Source organism: Varanus komodoensis, unplaced genomic scaffold (assembly GCF_004798865.1).
Source record: "Varanus komodoensis strain SLA01 unplaced genomic scaffold, ASM479886v1 scaffold1, whole genome shotgun sequence".
Lineage (NCBI taxonomy): Eukaryota > Metazoa > Chordata > Lepidosauria > Squamata > Varanidae > Varanus > Varanus komodoensis.
This window is the reverse complement of record NW_025335268.1, coordinates 8,352,754-8,372,959: the sequence shown is the minus strand read 5'-3', so window position 1 is coordinate 8,372,959 and position 20,206 is coordinate 8,352,754. Positions and strand designations below refer to the sequence as shown.

Genomic DNA, 20,206 nt, shown 5'->3' with positions numbered 1-20,206 from the left:
AAAACCATCAAGCTTTTTTACCAACTTGCCAACTTGGACTTATCAATTCTTCCAAAAGGTCACTCAACCAGAGCTGTGGCTACTTCATCAGCCCTTCATGCCAGTATACCTCTACAAGACTTAATGCAAAGCTGGTATGTGGTCTACCCTATGTACCTTGATTAGACACTGCCACCTTGCTATAAAGGCTAGGAGAGACTGCTCTTTCAGCTGTGCTGTCCTTTCAACTGTCCTGCAGTAATGACACCATCCCACCTTCAAGGTGGGTGAACTTGCTAATCACCCATATGTGTGATGCACAGAGACCATGATGAAGAAAGGCAGGTTGCTTACTTGTAAATGTTGTTTTTTAAGTGGTCATCTGTGCGTTCACGCTACCCACCCACCAGTTCCACAGTGGTGTCAGTGGATGAGTTCATACGATGTAGTCTGGTTCCTGATGTGTTGGTACCAGTTGGAGTGAATGGTCAGTCTCCAGCTGAACTGGCAATTGGGTGGTGACTCTGCCTGTTTATATGAAGGAGGGGGAGCCTAGTTCCCACCAAAATGTAACTAGCTGAGAGAATCTTCCTGAATGCAGGCACTGCACAGGCGCAGCATTCCATATGTGTGGATGCACAGATGACCACTCAAAGAATGACAGTTACAGGTGACCTGCCTTTCTTTTTGACTTTGATATAGGACTCTTGCTTTCTCCTTTTTCCTAACTGTTCTTCTGGTGAACACACAGTAAGGCCAACAAACTTTATGGTACAATCTAATGCAGACTTCCCTGAATGTAAGGGAGCTGACATCTAATTAGACAATGCATTTTTAAACAGAAAAATGTTCTACCACTTCCACAATACATAGGATTTTGAACTAAGAAATGTTTTTGCTGCATGAGCTTCAGCTGTTGTGTGGTATACCGGTTAATTAATTAAATTCTGTACCCATTTACCTCGTAGAAAGATAATAAAAATCCATAGGAATTAGAGATGCCCAGGATTACACTGTCAGGTTACAAGTCTAAACATATTAATTAGAAAGTAAGACCCACAGAACTCAGTGGGACTAACTCGGTAAACCTGTTTTGTTGTTGTTGCTGTTGTAGCTAGTTGTAAAGTCGCGTCCAACCCATGGCAACCCCATGGACAACATTCCTCCAGGCCTTCATGTCCTCCACCATTCCTAGGATTGTGCAGTTACTGACTTAAATGCCTTAAGAATTTCTCCCAGAAATGCATAAGAAAATACAATCTGCTAGGTTTGTTTTGACTGCAAACCACAGTTGCAATGTCTTTGATTCTCAACAGCCGGAAGGGTTCTCAGTAGCACCATGAGAATGGGAAAATGTATCTGATTACAGGACAGGACTGTCTGTTTAATGCAGTAAAATGCAGGTATGGTGATAGATCAGCTGCCTGTTTATTCTGCTTCTGCAAATCCAATAAACACACAAAGGAAAACTTAACACTGAATTCTCCTTCCTTACAGCCCATTGCAGGAATCTTTAAAAACTAAATAAATTAGATACTGTGGTTATTACTGCCATCTATTGGATAGATCTGTATTTATTGAGTAGAGCCATGCTAGTGGTGAAGATGCTTCTTTTGGACCATCAGAAGATACAAAAGTTCTTTCCATCTCTTTTTCTCAATTAATAGATCAAAAATTTATTCCATAGACACAATTATGCCATTTTATACAAGAGAATTTTATTTTGATCAATTCAGTAAATAAAAAAATCCATTTACAGTATAAATGTAAATACATATGATGATGTTGATGTCTCCGATAGCTTAACATTTTAACATTTTGGTTTCTGCTATACAGTTTATTATTTCCATTTGTATGCTACTACAATAGCTCATAGCCGAGCTCCCTGAGTAGCTTACAATGATTTTACAGTTCTCAACAAAGCATGTAGTTGCTATCATGAAATCCAGTACATAATAAATATACTCAGCATATTCTCTTGCTGCTTATTTGGTTCTGTATGCCCTTCTCTAAACTCTTAATAGCTGATGGAATGACTATTTTCTTCTATTTATGACTTACAGCCATCCTAGCATGCCCAGAAGATGAATAATAATTTCTGTCAGGTAAATGCTAGTCCTTAAATTGCAAAGCAGATCCGCTAAGGGATCTCATTATATGGCATACCATGTCATTTCAGTAATATACGCCAGGATTGTTTTCCATAGATTATAATTATAAAGGTCATTTTCAAAAAATATGTGTCTGCTACTGGATTACCATATCTCCATCTCCTCCTTGCAAATTTCTAAGAAAAATACATGGAAAGCACCAACTGAAAGGCGTGTTGCGGATTCCTGGATAGGATGCTATTCTCTGAGACACAGCTGGAGCATCAGATGCCCTCAAGGATCCACAAGACTGTCAGCTGCATAAATAACATCACTCCATGTTTTCTCCCCCTAAATGCCTTGGGACCACACTACCCAATGTCTCTTCCAACCACAATATACCTGGATGGTTATGGATGCTGCACTCAGCATCTTAGGTCTTCCTCCAGATGACATCACTGAGGGAGGCTTGGCTCTTGGTAGCAACAAGGAGAGCCTTCAGTGGTAGCTCCAAAATTATGGAATGATTTCCCCACCAAGGCCTGTCTCTTGCCAGCTTTACTATCTATTCAGTACCAAGTTAAGACAACCCTCTTTTCCAAGGCATTTACCAACTCCAAATAACAAATGGGATGGGGTATTACCATCTGTTCTTTAGAAGGCACTACAGTATGGACTGGTGTTAGATTTTTAGTTGTTAAATGTTAATGTAATTTTTGATGTTATAATTGTTCTATTTTGATATTTTGTTTGTATTTGTTAATTGTCATTCACTACTTAAGGGAGTTTCAGATTTTGGGTGCTATAGAAATTGTGTGTGTGTGTGTATTCTGCATATTTGCCTAAGCTCATACATCAACTTATACTAAGGCTATATTTCAGAATGCTGAAATATAGTAAAACTGTAGCCTTAAAAGCACCTGTTTTCTTATGGGATACTTGGGGATGTTTGACTTCTTATTTTGAAACCTTGTGATCTAAGTGACATAAAGCTGAACATTTTCCCTAAGTACTATTTTTGAAAATATTACAAAAAGGCATGGATATCTTTTCGTGTGCTAACTACATTTTCTCAATGTTTAAAACTGAAGTCATCATAATCTAGGGACTTGCAGAGGTTGCATATTTAATATCAGTACTCTTTCTTTGAATAAGACAAGATTTTATTTTGTGATGAAAGTTTTAAAAATGCAAGCATTTGACAAAGAACAATGCATTTAAAAATGAAATAGAGATAAGTTATTTGTAGGTATAGTAAACATGTATTAAGACATTTTATAGAATCAACAGAACATTATCCATATAGGACTACTATGCTATGTGCTCTTGCTTCTTTACAAACAAATGAGACTTTGTAAACATTACTTCACAATACTTCTGAGTATATTGAGGGGTTGAAAGATGCCAATAAATTCTTCTTTACATTTTGTTAGCCATTGACCAGACAAGTTTATTCCTAAGAGGTACCAAGAATGTGTGTAATATACCCATTACTGTACAACTCCAAAATATTACTGTCAAACTCATATGTGTGAATGGTCAGAACTCCTGTTATATTTAATTCCAATATAGGATTTTAAAAAAACCTTTACTTTTTAAAATAAACTGGAAATATATTCAATAGAGAAAGACAGTGTTTTGACAATGAGCTAATTTTACCATGTGAAATTTTTCCAGCAATGCAGTTTACACAGGTAACACCCTTATTTGCTACATAACAACTAACATTTACTCACATGACTCTGAGAAATGAAAACTATAACTCTCTTTTGGCCTGTTCTTCCATTATTGGCGAGACCGTAAGAGTATGTTTGCTAACTGGGATTGACTCAGCCCACAAATGAATACACTTTTCATGTGTGTATTTCTTGTATTGTTTATCTGGAGGTTGCTAAATGTATTGGAGGAATCCAGAGCATCCACCTCTTTTACTGTCTATGGCAGATCTGCTTGATGTTGTTTTTCACTTCAGCTTTTGCTGATCTCTGTAATGCTCATTCAGAAAATACCTCTTTCTGGCGTTAGAAACTAGTTGATAGCATAGTACTTGCATACTTCTGCCTCCATGTTTGACAAGCAAATAAAAATTGTGCTATGAAGATGCAAGTCTAAATTATAGAGAAAGAGTGACTCTTTATTCTGCTAGGGTGGATTTGATTTAAATCAGATCGAATCATTAGTCAGTAAGACTAGATTTAAATCATGGTTTTCTACATAATTTGCATGCATGCCTTCCTGATCTGTAGAAAGAAGAATGTCATTAAGACATTTCCAAACTGCATCCCTTTTAGGGCCTGCTGCCATTATAGGTTTTTTCCTCCAGGGAAAGAATGATATGGTAAACTTCAGGCTATGCACAAAAAGAGCCGAAGACTTGAGTATTCTACTCAAAAGTTTTCACTCATTTTTACTGCTTGTCCCTCCCTCCTCACACTTAGCTCCTTATACAGATCTGTTCCATACCCAACAATATTCTTCTATTCATTTAATTTTTTGAAACTTCGCACTTTAAAAGGTAAGAAGTTGATTCTGTGTATATAGATTTGCAAAGGAATAATGAGATTGAGGTTTTTTTCAACTCTATATGTTTGTTTTACAACATTTTTACTGTGAAGAAGAGGCATGTGATCTCTGTAGAAACAAATCCACAACTTTAAGAACTGCAAAACCAAGTATCTGTAATAATACCTTCTAAACAGAAAAGATGCCCAGTAATCTTAGGAAAAGGTGGGATTGGATTCTTAGCTGAAACACCAGTGCCAGCAGCCCTAGAGATAACCCAAGGGGCTAGTGAGGACCAGGCCATACTGTCAGGCAGAGTTAGATGGGGGTAGATGGCAATCCTCTATAACCTATGGCTGAATCTTTTATTTTACTTTTGATGAATGGTATATTTGTCATTATTGCTGATATTAAACTGCTTCAGGTGGGCACACAGTAAGGGAACAATCTTAGACAGCATATGAGAGACAACAGGAAATTTCGGAGGTCTAAGAGTGGGATGAAAATCGGAGTGCCAGCACCATCCCCCTTGCAGCTGGTACAGAAAGAACCATGCTGGATGCTCTCAGAGGTCAGAAAGGAACCTTGGAGAGAGGTAAAAGGAAATGTTCTTGTGGGAGGGGAGGGAAGACACCAGTATATAAGCCATCCTGCAATCTTCCCAGCCTTGTTCCCTCCCCCTTGTTTCCTCTAAATGTTTCAGTTAGATGGCAGAAAAGCCCATCTGATTAAATATGCATGGTGGAGGGCAAAGATTGCCTCTCCTGAGTCTCTTACCCTGCATGGAATGATCATATGTTTACCCTGAATGATATCTTGAATTCTATTAATATGTGCATTCACCATGAAGGGAAAAAATTATTCCACTATTCAGAATAACAGTATTGCATTCAGATTTATTTAGCAGCATGTTATAATTTAAGGTTTGGATGTCCACTTAGTTCAAATAAAAATGAGATATAGTTAAGTTAAATACTCATAAGGAAAAGCTAAAAGTACTGAGATTGATCTGGTTATTAGATAGTTACATGTGTGCTTAGATTGTAAGCCCAAGCAGTCCTGGAACAGCATAGGAGAATCCTTACAGTCTGAGACTTCAGAGGACTAATTGTTCAAGGTGATGGCTGTGGTCATCAGATTTGAATCCAGTGGGACCTATTCTACTGTTTGGCAAGGCACTCTTTGTGTTCCTACAGACTTCTGATGCAGAATGCATATGAGTGATTGAATGTGAATTTCAAATGGATAAATATTTGTTCTAGTTAAGGATAATGCATGAAAATTTGAAAATGGAACATACCTGGTTTAAATATTAGGATCTGTTTTACAGAAAATAGCTGTTTGCTTGTATTTGTTATGCACTTCTCTCTGAAGTAACTAGAAACCCATGCTTGTGCCAGTTTTTGGAGACTCTTAGGCAAGATACTCTCAATGTCCTCCTCCTGGTCAGCCCAGTCCCTCACTTCTGCTGTCCCCAGAACTGCTCTTTTTCTCACCATTTCTGCTTGCCTGCAAAGTAGAGAGTCAGGGAGCAAGCAGGCAATGGAAGCTAGCCATATACTTTCTTGTATTGCTTGTTTGTTTGCTTCCTCTGGGTGAGAATTAGGTGAGCAACAAGTTACAGTCCTAAAGAAGAGGAAAAGGTTGAGGGATTCTTCTTAGTCCTGGTAAGGTATGTGCCTTTGGTAGGTGTCTTACTATAGGGGTTGCATATGCTTGTTAGACAGAATGTATTTAGGGTTGCTCATTATGGCTACATTATTTTTTCTAATGGCTGTGATCATTCAAATGTGCAGTCTCCATTGATACTGATGCAGTGTCAGTTGATCCATCTGCACTAGGAAACATTTGCTTCGAATTTACTCTGGTTCCTTAAACTGGAGGGGTGTTCTCCTTTGGAGCTTAAAAGATTGTGGAGAAAGGTTAAATCTGTGGAACATATATCTGTGGACACATCTTTGAGACCAACTCCCTGTCTTTCACTGAAGGCCTTTAATCATTGGGAAATAGTCTGCCTTGGAGACTCCCATCTTGCCTGGCAGTTCCTTGGAGCCAGCAAACTAAAGGTCCAGGTAATAGCTATGCTTTATAAGATCTTTATAAGTACTGCCTGGCTGAGGGTCCTTTCACCTGGCAATTTTGTGCAAGTGACCAAGAAAATCCAGTGAGACCATGTTGACTGTTCTGTGGGATATGCTTGTTTAACTTCATCTAACACAATTACCTCACTGCAATGGATCAGCTCCCTCAAAGCTTCAAGCAGGAGTCCCAGCTGTTTTGAACTTGTGGGCACATTTGGACTTTTAAGTGTCACAGACTTGACCACAAAATGGCTGCTGTGAGGGGGCATAACCAGCAACAGCTTCCAGGTTCAGTAGCAGCATAAGGACAGTATATTAATTGAGGTCTTCATTGGTTTTTCAGTGCTCCATGATTGTCCTGATTGCCTTACATCCCACAAGACTATGATAAGAGTAAATACATTCAATAATGCCTGAATGGAGAAAAGAATCTTTGCAAACCTTGTAGATTCCCAGGGATTCCAATGCCCTTCAGAGTATTTCATGATAGTGAAGACATGTGAGTGCCACTTCTAAGACTAAGGAGCTAAGGTCTGTTATGTGCATTCTGATGTGTTATGTGTATTCAGTATTTGTGGACAATGCACCTGCAAGGAGTTGCCTGTAACTAATAATTCCTAACAGATGATAAGCTTTTCTTCTCCGAAGGGCAATCCTGAAAAGAAATCCATGATTTATGTTTCTTTTTATACTTAATGTAGTTGCTCATTAGACTGGGGTCAGAAGGCTAGAATAGTCTTCTCAGGCAGGAAACACATTTGGAAGCACTGGAGAATCCTTATGTTCTCTGTGAGCATAAGCACCCCAGGCAAGCAAGACAAAACTGCCATCTCACAAATAGGAGATGGTCTTTGGACAAGGAGTTGATTTAAAAATAAAAAGATGAGTGTACTTCCTCAGTTGTAGGCATGTTCAATGTTGCCTAGAGTAATAACATTTCAGATTCAGCAAGAAAGGGGTGCTGTGCTGAGAATCTCAGAGGACTTATGCCTATAAGAATCAGCTGTGTTACCAAATATTTGAGAGAGAACAGTACACATATCAGCATGGCTAGAAAAACTCATTAGATATATTTGTCCTTTTTACTTCGTGCAACCCCAAGTCTAAGAATTGTACCATAGTTTAAGTACCCTAAACTAGCCTTTCACATACATGTAAAATAGTAAATGAAATCCTAATATTAAAAAATAAACAGAATAATGTGCTGTATTCGCAAGAGCATAATTGGCAGGATAAGATATATAAACAGATGTGGCATGGAAACCACTGTTTTGCTTCACATGAATACAGGGTGTTTATTGGAACTATAGATTACAAAGTAAACAGTCTTAGAAAATATTCAGTGCCAGAAAGTTTAAACTAGCATCTTAACCAGCAACTACACATTCTAATACATATATTTTAAATAAGGAAACACTAATTAGTTATAGGCATGATTCAGAATTGGATTGGCTACTGTGTCCTAGAAAAATATTTTTTGCCATTTTACTTTAAGGAATATTATTTTAGTAGTAAGTTTTCCAGAACCACAAGTTGGAAAAGCATGTTACGTGTTGTTTCCAGTTTGTTATATAGATTTGTATGAAAAAGGAAAGCAGAACTTAAATACCCTAACATTAACTCTTGCATTTGATTTCTCATACTCTGTGCCCCTAGCACAAATGCTTGTGTTTTATCCCCCGACCTTAACATTGCTCAAAGGGTATTTGTAGATAACTTGCTACCTTTGCTGATTTCCCCCCTTATCTAAGGCTGCTTGAGTCAATCAGACAGTCCCAAGCAGTTTATGCCTTGGAGTATTATTTTCCAACTTTTCTTTAAAGCATAGTATCTTCTGTTGTATGTGAACCACAGTTTGAATTTTATTGCTTTAGGGTAGGTCTTTCACCAAAGTTTTGACACCTCAGATTGATATATATGGCATACTCATAGGATATCAACACTGTAAGACCGTCAGGTACTGGCAGTGGCGAGGAGCGCTTTCCTTCAACTTCAGCTGATACCTCAGCTGTGTTCCTACCTGGATGAGCAGTGCCTGGCTATGGTGACCCATGCTCTCGTAACCTCCCATTTGGACTATTGCAATGTGCTCTATGTGGGGCTACCCTTGAAGATGGACCAGATACTTCAATTGGTCCAGAATAGAGCGGCCAGGTTACTAACGGGGACTGGCAGATATTCCCATATCACGCCCGTCCTATATTGCTTACACTGGCTACGAGTTGGAAGTCTGGGCCCAATTTGGGTCTGGGTGGTTCAGGCCTCGGGATGGGGGACTTGGGCCTTGTCCTAAATGGGGTTGCACTCCCTCTGAGGGACAGGGTTTGCAGCTTAGGAGTGCTCCTCGAACCTGAGCTGTCTCTAGAAGCTCAGGTGACGGCGGTGGCGAGGAGCACTTTCCTTCAGTTTCGGCTGATCCACCAGCTGCGTCCCTTCCTGGAGAATGACTGACTGGCGACAGTGACACACGTGTTGGTAACTTCCCGATTAGATTTCTGCAACGCGCTCTACATGGGGCTACCCTTGAAGATGTTCCAGATACTTCAATTGGTGCAGAATAGAGCTGCCAGGCTGCTGACGGGGACTGGGCATTGTTCTCATATAACCCCAGTTCTCCGTCAGCTCCACTGGTTCCCCATTGAAGTTCGGACCCAATTCAAGGTGTTGGTTATGACTTATAAAGCCCTCAACGGCTTGGGTCCTGGGTATCTAAAGGAACGCTTGCGTCCATATATGCCCTCCCGCCCCTTGTGATCAGCAACAGATGCCCTTCTCCGGGAACCCTCCGTGAAAGATATTAGGAGGGTGAGTAGCCGGAGGAGGGCTTTCTCTGTGGTGGCGCCCCACCTATGGAATGCTCTCCCCAGAGAGGTCCACCTGGCGCGGTCTTTATTTGTTTTTCGGCGCCAGGCTAAGACCTTTTTATTTAAAACTTATTTTAATTGTTAATTTATTGGTATTTATAGGATTTTAAATCTTTTAAGCCGAGATGCACCTGGTTTTAATATTTTTGTTGTATAATTGTTGTGTATAATTGTTTTGTTTTTGTTGTGAGCCGCCCCAAGGATTTGTTGTGATGGGGGCGGCATAAAAAACATTTTAAATAATAAATAAATAAATGTGAGGTGTTGGTGATAACCTATAAGGCCCTAAACAGCTTGGGTTCTGGATACCTGAAGGAACACCTTCTTCCCTATGTGCCAGCCTGCCCCTTGAGATCAGAGGCAGAGGCCCTTCTCCAGGAACCCTCTTTGAAGAAAATCAGGAGGGCAATTACTAAGAGAAGGGCCTTTTCAATTGTGGAGCCCTGACTGTGGAATTTGTTCCCCAGGGAGGTTCACCTGGCACCAAAAGGAATAGAGGGACCTTTTTATTTTCTCAATATTTTAATAATTGACTGGTTTTATCCTTGTTTTTATTACTATTTTAGATGCAGTGTACTTTTTTTTTTTAAAGATGCGTCTTACTGTTACGGATTCTGGGGTTTTTTGGTTCGCTCTCTGTAAGCCGCCCAAAGACTTTTTTAGTAATGGGACGGCATACAAAAAAACCATAAATAAGAGACCCACCTGAGAGCAAAATTTTGTGCCTATATAACCAAATAAGCTTACTAGAAAAGTATGAAAATAATATTCTCTGTATATACACACTTGATGTAGGCTAGAAGCATTTAGAAAACTAGCTTCACTTTTTTGTATCAATCAGTATCTGATTCTGAAAACTCTTGACATACAGTGTTTTTTCATATTTTTACTATTTTATATATAATAGTTCTTTGGTATGTGATGTTTTCACTACAGATAAATCTGCATCTGGGTGATGTAAATTATGCTTAGGCATGGAAAAATTCCTGGCAACCTAAACCATGACATGGTGACTGTATACCAGCCCTTTCCATGACTGTTTCAGCTAGCTTGTCACACATGGAAGTGGAACACACCAGAGGATGAGAAGCAAACTAACTTCTGTGCAGATATGAAGGACAGTGCTGATGAGAACTTGCCTTTAGGGAAGCGTTGCAGTGATGTTTTTTTCCGAAGAAGTTTCCTATTGTTTTCTGTGGCACATAGCTCACTGGATCTTTCTGGAAAATCAGACTATATACATAGTTTTCATCACTATTTTAAAGCATGTTGTGGGAGAACTTTCAGCTGGTTCCAGCCTGATTCCTAAAGTTGTTTACAGGAGCTTAGGAATTTGAAGTATGTTTCCTGCCCTGTGCATGGTAGATTTAACAGTGCCCAAATATTCAAAAGGTAAGCATGTGTTAAGTGAGTCCAGAGCCAGATAAGAGATTGCAGGAGTGAGTTGAATTTGCTCTTGCATGTACTACTTGTTTTTAACTAGAATCCTGATGATCTACCATGAGTATTCGATTTGCAAACTAAGAGTACATACTCAAATCTCTTAACTGTAAAGGCAGAAGTAATTTGTGTTAAATAATCCTGAATGTGCACTGTTGTTTAGTAACATAGGTTCCTTGGTATGAGAATAAGAGCTAATCTAGTGTTCTTTGCAAGAACTACAGCAACCAGCAATTATCATAAGTCACAAGTAGATCATGTGCTTTCTTCTGCCTAATATGATCAACTTGGCTCTTTCCATTGGTATGTGTACATATTTATAATCTGTTTGTTGGCTGGTAAAGGACTTGTATTTTCTTTCCTTCAAAGTTTATTGACTTTGTATCCTGCCTTTCTGCCCAAACATGTTGCTCAGTTCTTTATTTACTGCACAGTATAGCAGCCAAAGCTCTTGTTCACAACAGTGAAAGCCACATCATACAGCTTGGAGAAACAGTGTATAAAACTTCTAAAGGTATAAAACCAAAGTAAAAAAGAAACATTGATATAACATTCTAAAATTACAGATTTCAAACAATAAAAGCTAAATAACTAAAATGCCTGGAACAATAAAAATTTCTCCATTTGGAGCCAAAAAGGCTACAGTGTAAGCACCAGACAACCCTTGCTGGGGAGGCCATTCCATAACAGGATTGTCACTAATGAAAAGGGCCGTTCCTTAGTAGGCACCCTAGGTCAAGCTACTTAACAAGACAGTACATATTTTAAAAACTCTACCATTAATTTATTGCTTACAGGAAAACAATGGCCTTTCTATTCTGATATTAAATTCTTTGCTTATTTGGGTTGCAGATAGAGGTAAACTAGGGTAAAGCCATTTATATTTCGGTGATCTCCCGATGACCAAACATATTGCTAGAAACAGACTGCTTTTTTACACACTGCTAGGAATCAAAAATGCTATTTTCCTACCCATACCATTATATGACAGGAATCTGTGGAGGTACTTCACATTCGCAGGAAATCCCTTCAAATTTCTTTTACAGATGCTGTCATTTTCTATTTGTCAGAAAAAGTATGTGAAGAATTATTTTAAAGAGTGAAAACAGAGTTATCACTCTGTTATAAGGGAGTTTGTTTGTGTATTCAACCTTGATCTAGATAACATTGTTATCCAGCTTCCATTACTGCGGACTATAGGCTTTGTCTTCATCTGCATGGGACAAAATTGATACCTAGTCCCATTAAAGCTTTTGTGTGGGGGTATGTGTGACAGCTTGGAATATACGGGGTGGGGGGGTGGCCAAACCAATGCTCAGGAGCATCATGCAGCTCTTTGAGTTTCTTTCATGGCTCACAGAGGGCTCAGAGCCCTCATTTTCCACTCCAAGTCTGGATCCCAGTGATAGCATGAAGCAGATGCAGGCCTACCACTAGCTCTTCTTTCAGGCCTTCAAGAAGAATGTGGGGTAATTGGGTGGGAATGGAAGAGGGACTGAAAGTAACAATGTTCCATGTGGACTGCATTCCATCTTTGGCGTCTTCACCAGGGGTAGGGCTGTAGCTGAGGCCTCTGCAGCTAAAGACGCTGAGGAAGTGCTGCCACTGCCAGAATAACCACTGTGGCCTCTGCCACGTCCAGTAACAGCACAGGATTTGCTACCTGGAGCAGCAGAACAACCAAAGCACCTCTGCACTTGTCAGCAGAAGCGGGTGGGACATGTTGGGGTCAGCTCTTTTGAGGCTAGGAAGATAGTGGGTGAGGTGAGTGGCCTTGCAAGAGCTCATTCCAGCATCCCTGTGTTGCTTCTGCTGACTAAACGTTGAAAATGGCATCTTGAACTCCTTCCTGAATGTGGAGAGATTGGGGACCAGTCACAGCTCAAAAGAGAATGTGTGTTATTTGACAGCCCCTGAAGGTGGCTGCCTTGTTGCTTCTTGTTCCTTCTGCAGCTCCTTCAAAGGTCCCTGATGGAAGTCATGATCTTCAGGTTAGAATTCTGAACAAAGAATTCTCAGCACTTCTCATTGAACTATAATTGCCAGGATTCTGTCTGTGACAGAGTTAACCCCCCCGCCCCCCGCTCTTCTTGATTAGTATGACATTTGCTTTGCGTAGTTTTCATTTATAAAGATCCATTTCTTTGGGAAGAGCATCCAACAGTTAGTGTTCCGGGTGTCTATGTGTCTTATCATGCACATTTTTAAAAATCATGCACTGATAAGCAAGAACACACTTTCATAAAATGATAATACATAAATGATATAAATAAATAAATGTTCATGTCTTGTGGCTCTCAAATATCTGGCATTTACCATATGTTGAGCAAGTATGGCCACCCTTGGAATACATGCTTCCTTCTTTTCCCATTCTCATTCCATACTTGGCTTTGACAGTAGACTAAAGTAGTCTTATACATTCTATCTCTTCTTTCATTTAGGATTATGTTAACACCAGTGTAGCTTTACAGTATTTTTTGTCTCACCCCACCCCAATTTTATCTATATATAGATTATGAAAGAAGAGTTACAGGAGGGAAATCCTTTTTGCACTTTGCTGCCATCATCCTTCTGGACTGCAGCAATATTTTGCAGATCTTTTGTCAAACTGTGAAACTGAAAATCTCACCGTATTAGCTTCAGTCCTAATGATGATACCAGAAGAGCTTGTAGCCATTTTTATTTGGTCACTTTTCCACTGTAAATTGCTTTTTGCAGTTCTCACTTTCAGTGAAGATATTTCCAGAGACTTTACATGAATGGATTAAACATATGTTCAGCTGCATGCCGTAATCATTCCCCTGTCTACCCTTCTGATTGACAGTTAAGTGCAATCATGATTAATGTGCAATAATTTCAAAAGGGATTGCCATGTTAAACTGTTTCAGTACCATATTTGCACAAAGTAACTCCTGTTAAAGAAGCAAAAGAAGCCACCTTATTCAAGGTCTGATTGTCTGTCTTGAAAGCCTTGTGTTCTCTGCTCTAACTGACAATATTTGCACTTCCTATTTAAAACTGCAGGGAGTTTATAACATCCTTAAGACTCTGGCTTTTCACAAAAATAGGTGGACAAGATCCCTGCCATTTGCTAAAATTTTTGGATCCATTTGCAAGAGCAAAAAAGGAAGGTACATTATGAGGCAGAGCACAAAAACTGGTCATATGCAGAAAACTTTGGGGCACTTCAACAACTGTCAATTATTTCTAAATGGATCTACAGAGGTGCCCCATACTTCAAACACCCCTAAGTTCAAATGTTCCAAAGTTCAAATGCTAAAATTGAGAATAACATTGTTCCAAGGTTCAAACAATGCTTCTAAGTTCAAACTGCAAGCACAGTGAAAAAAATGTGGTCTGTGCAGAAACATCATGTGTTCTGTGCCCAAGTTTCCAGTCATTTTCAGTGCTTTTTCAGTGCGTGCCTTTTTGATTGTTCTCAGTGCCTTTTCAGTGTGTGCTTTTTCTATTGTTTTCAGTGCATGCATTTTCAATCTTTTTCAGTGTATTGGGTTAGGGTCTGGGAACAGATTAATTCACTTTCCCTTTTTTCTAATGAGGAAAATTGCTTTGGACTTCAAATGATTCAGAGTTCAAATGGCCTCCTGAAACGAATTAAGTTTGAAGTACAAGGCACCACTGTATTTGGCCATCATATGATTCTTGTCCTAAGGGTTTCACGTTGACCTTTCTGTGCTGCTGTTATAATGCTGTGGCATTTACCCTTTTGTTTTGCATTTGAATTGTTTAATTCTTCTGTGAACTGCCATGGAATAGGATGTGCTTAAGTTACAGGACGCCAGATTTCAGCTGAACATTGAGAAAAACTTCCTGACTGTTAGAGCAGTACAGCAATGGAACCAATTACCTAGAGGGGTGTGGGCTCTCCCACCCTGCTGGAGGCATTCAAAAGGCAGTTGGGGATGCTTTAACTTGGAGTCCTGTATTGAGCAGGGGGTTGGACTCGATGGTCTTCTAGGTTTCTTCCAGCTCTACTCTTCTAAGATTATATGATTGAAAGGTAGTAGAAACATTCTTAATATGTAGATAAACTATGCCACATTTCAGCCAAGTTGGAGAAATAATTTTAACAATGCTTAAAATGATCAGTTTTTAACATAGACTGCTTGAACTATCAGTTTTAACTATAAAGGCAACATCATGTCTTACAATATTGCTATTTGATTATCACTATCCAGTTTACGTATCTTTGAAACAGATACTCTCCAGTCATATGACATTGTGCATATGTGAACTTCTTGACATAACACATATTGCAGTTATGGAATTTGATCCCATGTGGTGATGGTCATTGGCTTAGATAGTGTTAAAGTGGGATTAGATGAATTCATAAAAGTTATTATTAGCCACAATTGCTAATATCTGAACTTTCATGTTCAGAGTTGGTATGCTTCTGGATACCAGTTGCTGGGAAGCAAAATTACAGAGGTTTGTTGCCTTCATGATCTGATCTTTTCCAAGAGAACTTTTCTTATGCCAAACAAACAGTATCTGCTGTGGTTAGGCCCCTTAGTGTGTAAGGGATGATTAGAAAACCATGATTAGAACTATGATTAGAAAAAATGCTTCAACCTATATATGCTTGCCAGCTAGGGAATGCTGGACATCCTAAGACTTTTTTCTGTTTATACATACATTGGAATCTGCCCTTAGCTGAGTTAGCAGTGAAACTTCTGTGAAAGAATGATTATCTTCAGATGTGGGAGTTGCTGAGAATTTTGGCTCACTGTTCACAAAGAAACTGTTTTACTGCTTCCTCTTGGCTCCTTTCACCAGCAAGGAATTAATATGTTCTTCTACATGGCCTCCATACATCACATATATGGGTTCAGCACCTACATGTGGCTTATTGGTTGGAAGATTTCCTAGCTAGACTCGTTTTGGTGGACCCACTTGTTTCTCTTTTCCTTTGCATTTCTCCTTAAAACAATAACCTCCTGTCATCCAGCCCCTGTTTCACCTTTGCCTTTCTCTCTTCTCTTTCCCAGTGGTGTTCAAGATGCCTTTTCAGATACGTGTTTGTTGTGCTAGTAAACTTGTAGCACCTAGATCCCATTCACCGACCTCCCCTCAGTATTGAGGCCACAATAATGCTTTCAATGAAACTGAGAATGTGGACAATCACCCCTTCTAGCTATATCAGTGGGAAGAGGGGAAGGATTCTTGCCAAATCAAGTCTAACTAGGAAATCTTTCTGACAACAGGCCCCTGCAGACACAGAGCCCATATATATGAATGTGCAGATGACCACTTGAAGAACAATAATTAAAAGTAAGCAGAGTGGATAAAAATCAATGATTTTTTTAAAATCAGATTTGTTTGACTTAAATCAGATTTTGTATTTAAATTGGATTTTTTTAATAAAATGTTTTTTGAGGAAAAAATCTATCTTACGATAGTTTCTTATTTAAGATATATTATAGTCTAAAGATTATTCATCATGAAATAAGGATTAGTTTTACTTATGAAACTATTTAGATTTTAATTGTGAAACCGTTCAACTATGTAAAGCCTAATTATGTAGCATGATGCTGTATATTCATGCAATGTTTAAAAGTTTCGGTAAATGAATGCCATTAGTTTGTTCACAATGTCATGCTCTTCCAGAGGTTTTTGTAAGATTATTGAGCAATTTTTCTTAGAGAAGATACTATCACAGTTGTTTGGCTTTGCATTTCTCAAAACTGTGAATTTGTGTCTGCAGAGATCACATGCCTCTTCTTCACAGCAAAAATGTTATAAAATAAACATATAGAGATGAGAAAAAGACTTCAATCCCATTTTCTTTTGCAATCTATGTACACAGAATCATCCCCTTACTTCTTCAGGGCTAAATTTCAAAAATTTCAGTCTTCTCCTAATTAAATGATTAGGAGAAGATTGTTGGGAGTGGAATAGATCTGTTCAAGGAGCTAACTGTGAAGAGGGCAAGCAATAAAATGAAAGTGAAACCTCTTGAACAGACTACTCCACAGGTCTTTGGAGATTTTTGTGTATAGCCTGAGGTTTATTGTATTATTCTTTCCAAGGAAGAGAAAACCTTTAATGGCAGCAGACTGTAAAAGAGACACAGTTTGGAAATATTTGAATGATGTTCCTCTACCTACTGTTAAGGAAGGCATGCATGCATGCAAATTATGTAGAAAACCATGATTTAAATCTAGTCCTTACTGACTGTTGATTAAAATCAAATTCACCGTGAAGGTAAGCAACCTGACTTTAGCCATTGTGTCCCAACCCAGATTCCTAGTATGTTGCTGCATAGGAATGTGGCTAGTGTCTTCCAAACTGTTTAGCTGGTGTGTATTTTTTTCCTCTACTGAAAAATTGAAGATGATTACATAACAGGCAAACTATTATGATGTTGATGATATAGCAAATTAAATTAAGTTTCAAATTAGAAACTATTCCAAAATAGATTGCTTGGGGAATTGCTCAATCTTTACAAGAGCCTTAAGGCACATAGTGCCTTCATTGTAAAATATGATTCAAAATATTTCAAATGTGATTAAATATGTGCCATCAATAATCAGATCAAGCACAGGGAAATTTTACATACCTTCTTTTTAACTTTAAAAATGTCCTGGTGTTCATGGCATGACCACATGCCATGGGTGATCACACACGGTGCATTATTGTCCCACCTGAACCTAATGCAGTTTCTGCAAGGTGGCTCATTTTTCATGGCCAAGCTATGCTGAGAACTTATGGCTTGTTGGGTTGTTCATGGTTTCACGATGTTGAGAGATTTGAACCTGGCAAGGTGACTTAACTGATGCCTGGCAAGAGTAGTGAAAACCCCAGTCAGTCTCTTTGTGCTACCGCTATCCCACCTCATCCCTTGCCAGTGTTCTCTGCCTCATGTTCCTACAAACAAAAAGGACACCAGGGAGTGCCTCAAGTGTGTTTGCAACCTTTTTAAAGTGCTATTTTTTGTCCTTGTGCAAGTGCCCCCTTTCAAAAATCTATGATTATGAAATTTGCATAATTTGCCCTTCCACTTTACTGGTCTGCCATAGAAATTCATGTATATTTACCAGTCTCCCTCACTCCTCTGTCTTGAAATTTGAATATCTTTACCTGAATTGTCTGCAGTGCCTTGAAATTTGCATATATTTATGAGTCCACTCAATGCCCTCTAATCCATATACATATCTGACAGCTAACAATAGAGATCAGTGGAGGGAAGCAACAAAAACAAAGTAGTGGTGATGAGATCCAAAACCAGGTGGCACTTGCATGGGAAGCAGCTTTCACTTTGGTGATATCCGAAGCAGCCTTTTAAAGTTCCTTAGCCAGGGAGTTCCCAGAGGTAGGGGATGAAATTGACAAGAACATTGACATTGGGGGACTACTAAGCTAAATGTGGACACTTGGTTTTGTGCTCTTGCTCAAGATCTCTCCTAGTTTTTATTTATTAGAAAGTTTGTGAATGCATTACTGAATTTAAAAGGATTCAAAAATTATTTCCTTTTTACAGTGTTATGTGAAAATTGAGGCAGGGTAGTTTCCTTTGTGAGCTGGAAATCTCAGTAGGCCAATTGCAGAATCAGTATTGATGTAGGAACCTAGAAAATCAGTTCTACCACAAAGGTGCCCCAGATACATGGTGTAAACCAGTGGGAAGGCTAAGGAGGAAGGCAAGCCATAGAGGGTGCAGATTGCCTGCGAACAATCAACTGATATAAGCTTCTTCTTATGATGCCTTAGTGTCATGGGAACTTATCCAAGGTTTGTTCTTCCATTATTTCTATGGAAACTCTGGAATATACCAAAGTATCAACGTATCAGCCAGTCTTCTGATTGATTTGCTGTTAGATTTTTGACATATATGTGATTTTGCTGAAAGTAGATTCTTTTCTACCCATCTTTCAGAAAACAAGAATAACTTACAAAAGCATTCTATAAACATGTCCCAGAAATCATAGCATTCATATTGGAAATAATTGCAGTATTGTACTGTGAACAGTACCATTAAAGCTTGAATTGTCAGTGTCACAACTAAAATGGAAGACTTTTACTTTACTTTATTTTTTATTTTATATTAATTTTTAGGCCATCTTATGGGTAGAATCCACATATTTCCTAGTGTGGGACTAGTCTTCGTTTACCATTTTTGGGTTGATATGATTACTTCATGGCAATCTTCTGTACATTATCTATGTTATTTTAGAGTTTGAATTCTATTGACTCTGCTTGTATTTTACGAGATCTCAAGAATGGCCAGATTGGCAGGATTTAAAAAAAAGGCAGGTGAAACTCTTTATAACATTACATCACAAACTACAGATGCCTCTTTTTTTACAGTTCTTTCCCCAAATACATTCTTTCAATTTGATTCTTAAAGGTGTTGAATAGTTGAAATATGGAGACTATTTTAAAATTTTAGAATTTTTCATTTTGATTATTAGAGTAGTGGTGCTGGAGGAGAGCATATTTAACCCTTTCCTTCAAACTTTTTTTACTATTTCTCTTTTGCAAAATGTTGGGAAAATAGAATGGCTAAAATAAGGTAGTTATTTGCAGTATGCATGTTGGAATCATTGCAGCAGTGAACAATTTGTTAGGTCTGTAATATTTTAGTTGTGAGTACTTCTGTAAATTGTTTCAAATTTCATGTGTGAATGCTGTAGAGAAAAAAACAGAAGATTTCTCTATGTCTTTGGAGTGCTTTCTACATAGAACAAGTCAACAAATCCCCTCCCTTTGAATTAGTTTTATGCAGTATGTGTTGTAGCAACCATTGATAGGTTTTAGTCATTGACAGACTTTTAATACGTTAATGTTCATTTGCCATTTAAAGTTATTTATATTTTCCTTTGTTTCAGCCAAGCCTTTCACTTCTAAAGTGAAACAGATGCGACTACATAAAGAAGACTTTGAAATCTTGAAGGTGATTGGCCGCGGAGCCTTTGGAGAGGTAAGAGTTACTTACAGATTGAATGTGTCTGCAGTATTTTATAATAAAATGTACTAATAAAGTGGAAACACAGTATGTACAATGAAATTGTAGAGGAAACCTGTGGGGTTCTGATATGGAAATGCATTTAATAGAGTTTTTGCATTTAATTTATCCAATTGCCTCTTCACTTCAACTTTGTAGGTCTTTTGCCCTGAGCAAAGAGCATCTGAAGTACTTTGCTGATTGTATTTTTGTGCTTTTAATGTTGAGCTGTAAATTGCATGTGAATTTTGTAAACAATGTGCTCTAAAATTGCCCATGTGCTGC

At 38.5% G+C, this 20,206-nt stretch overlaps 1 protein-coding gene across 1 annotated transcript in view; it reads left to right on the top strand.

Moving 5' to 3' along the window:
* The window catches only part of CDC42BPA (CDC42 binding protein kinase alpha), a 190,801-nt gene that overhangs the window by 31,727 nt on the left and 138,868 nt on the right, over nucleotides 1-20,206 (top strand). Inside the window, exon 2 of the mRNA XM_044450310.1 lies at nucleotides 19,806-19,897. Within this exon, the coding sequence (XP_044306245.1) occupies nucleotides 19,806-19,897 (92 nt within the window). The remainder of the gene's footprint in view (nucleotides 1-19,805; nucleotides 19,898-20,206) is intronic.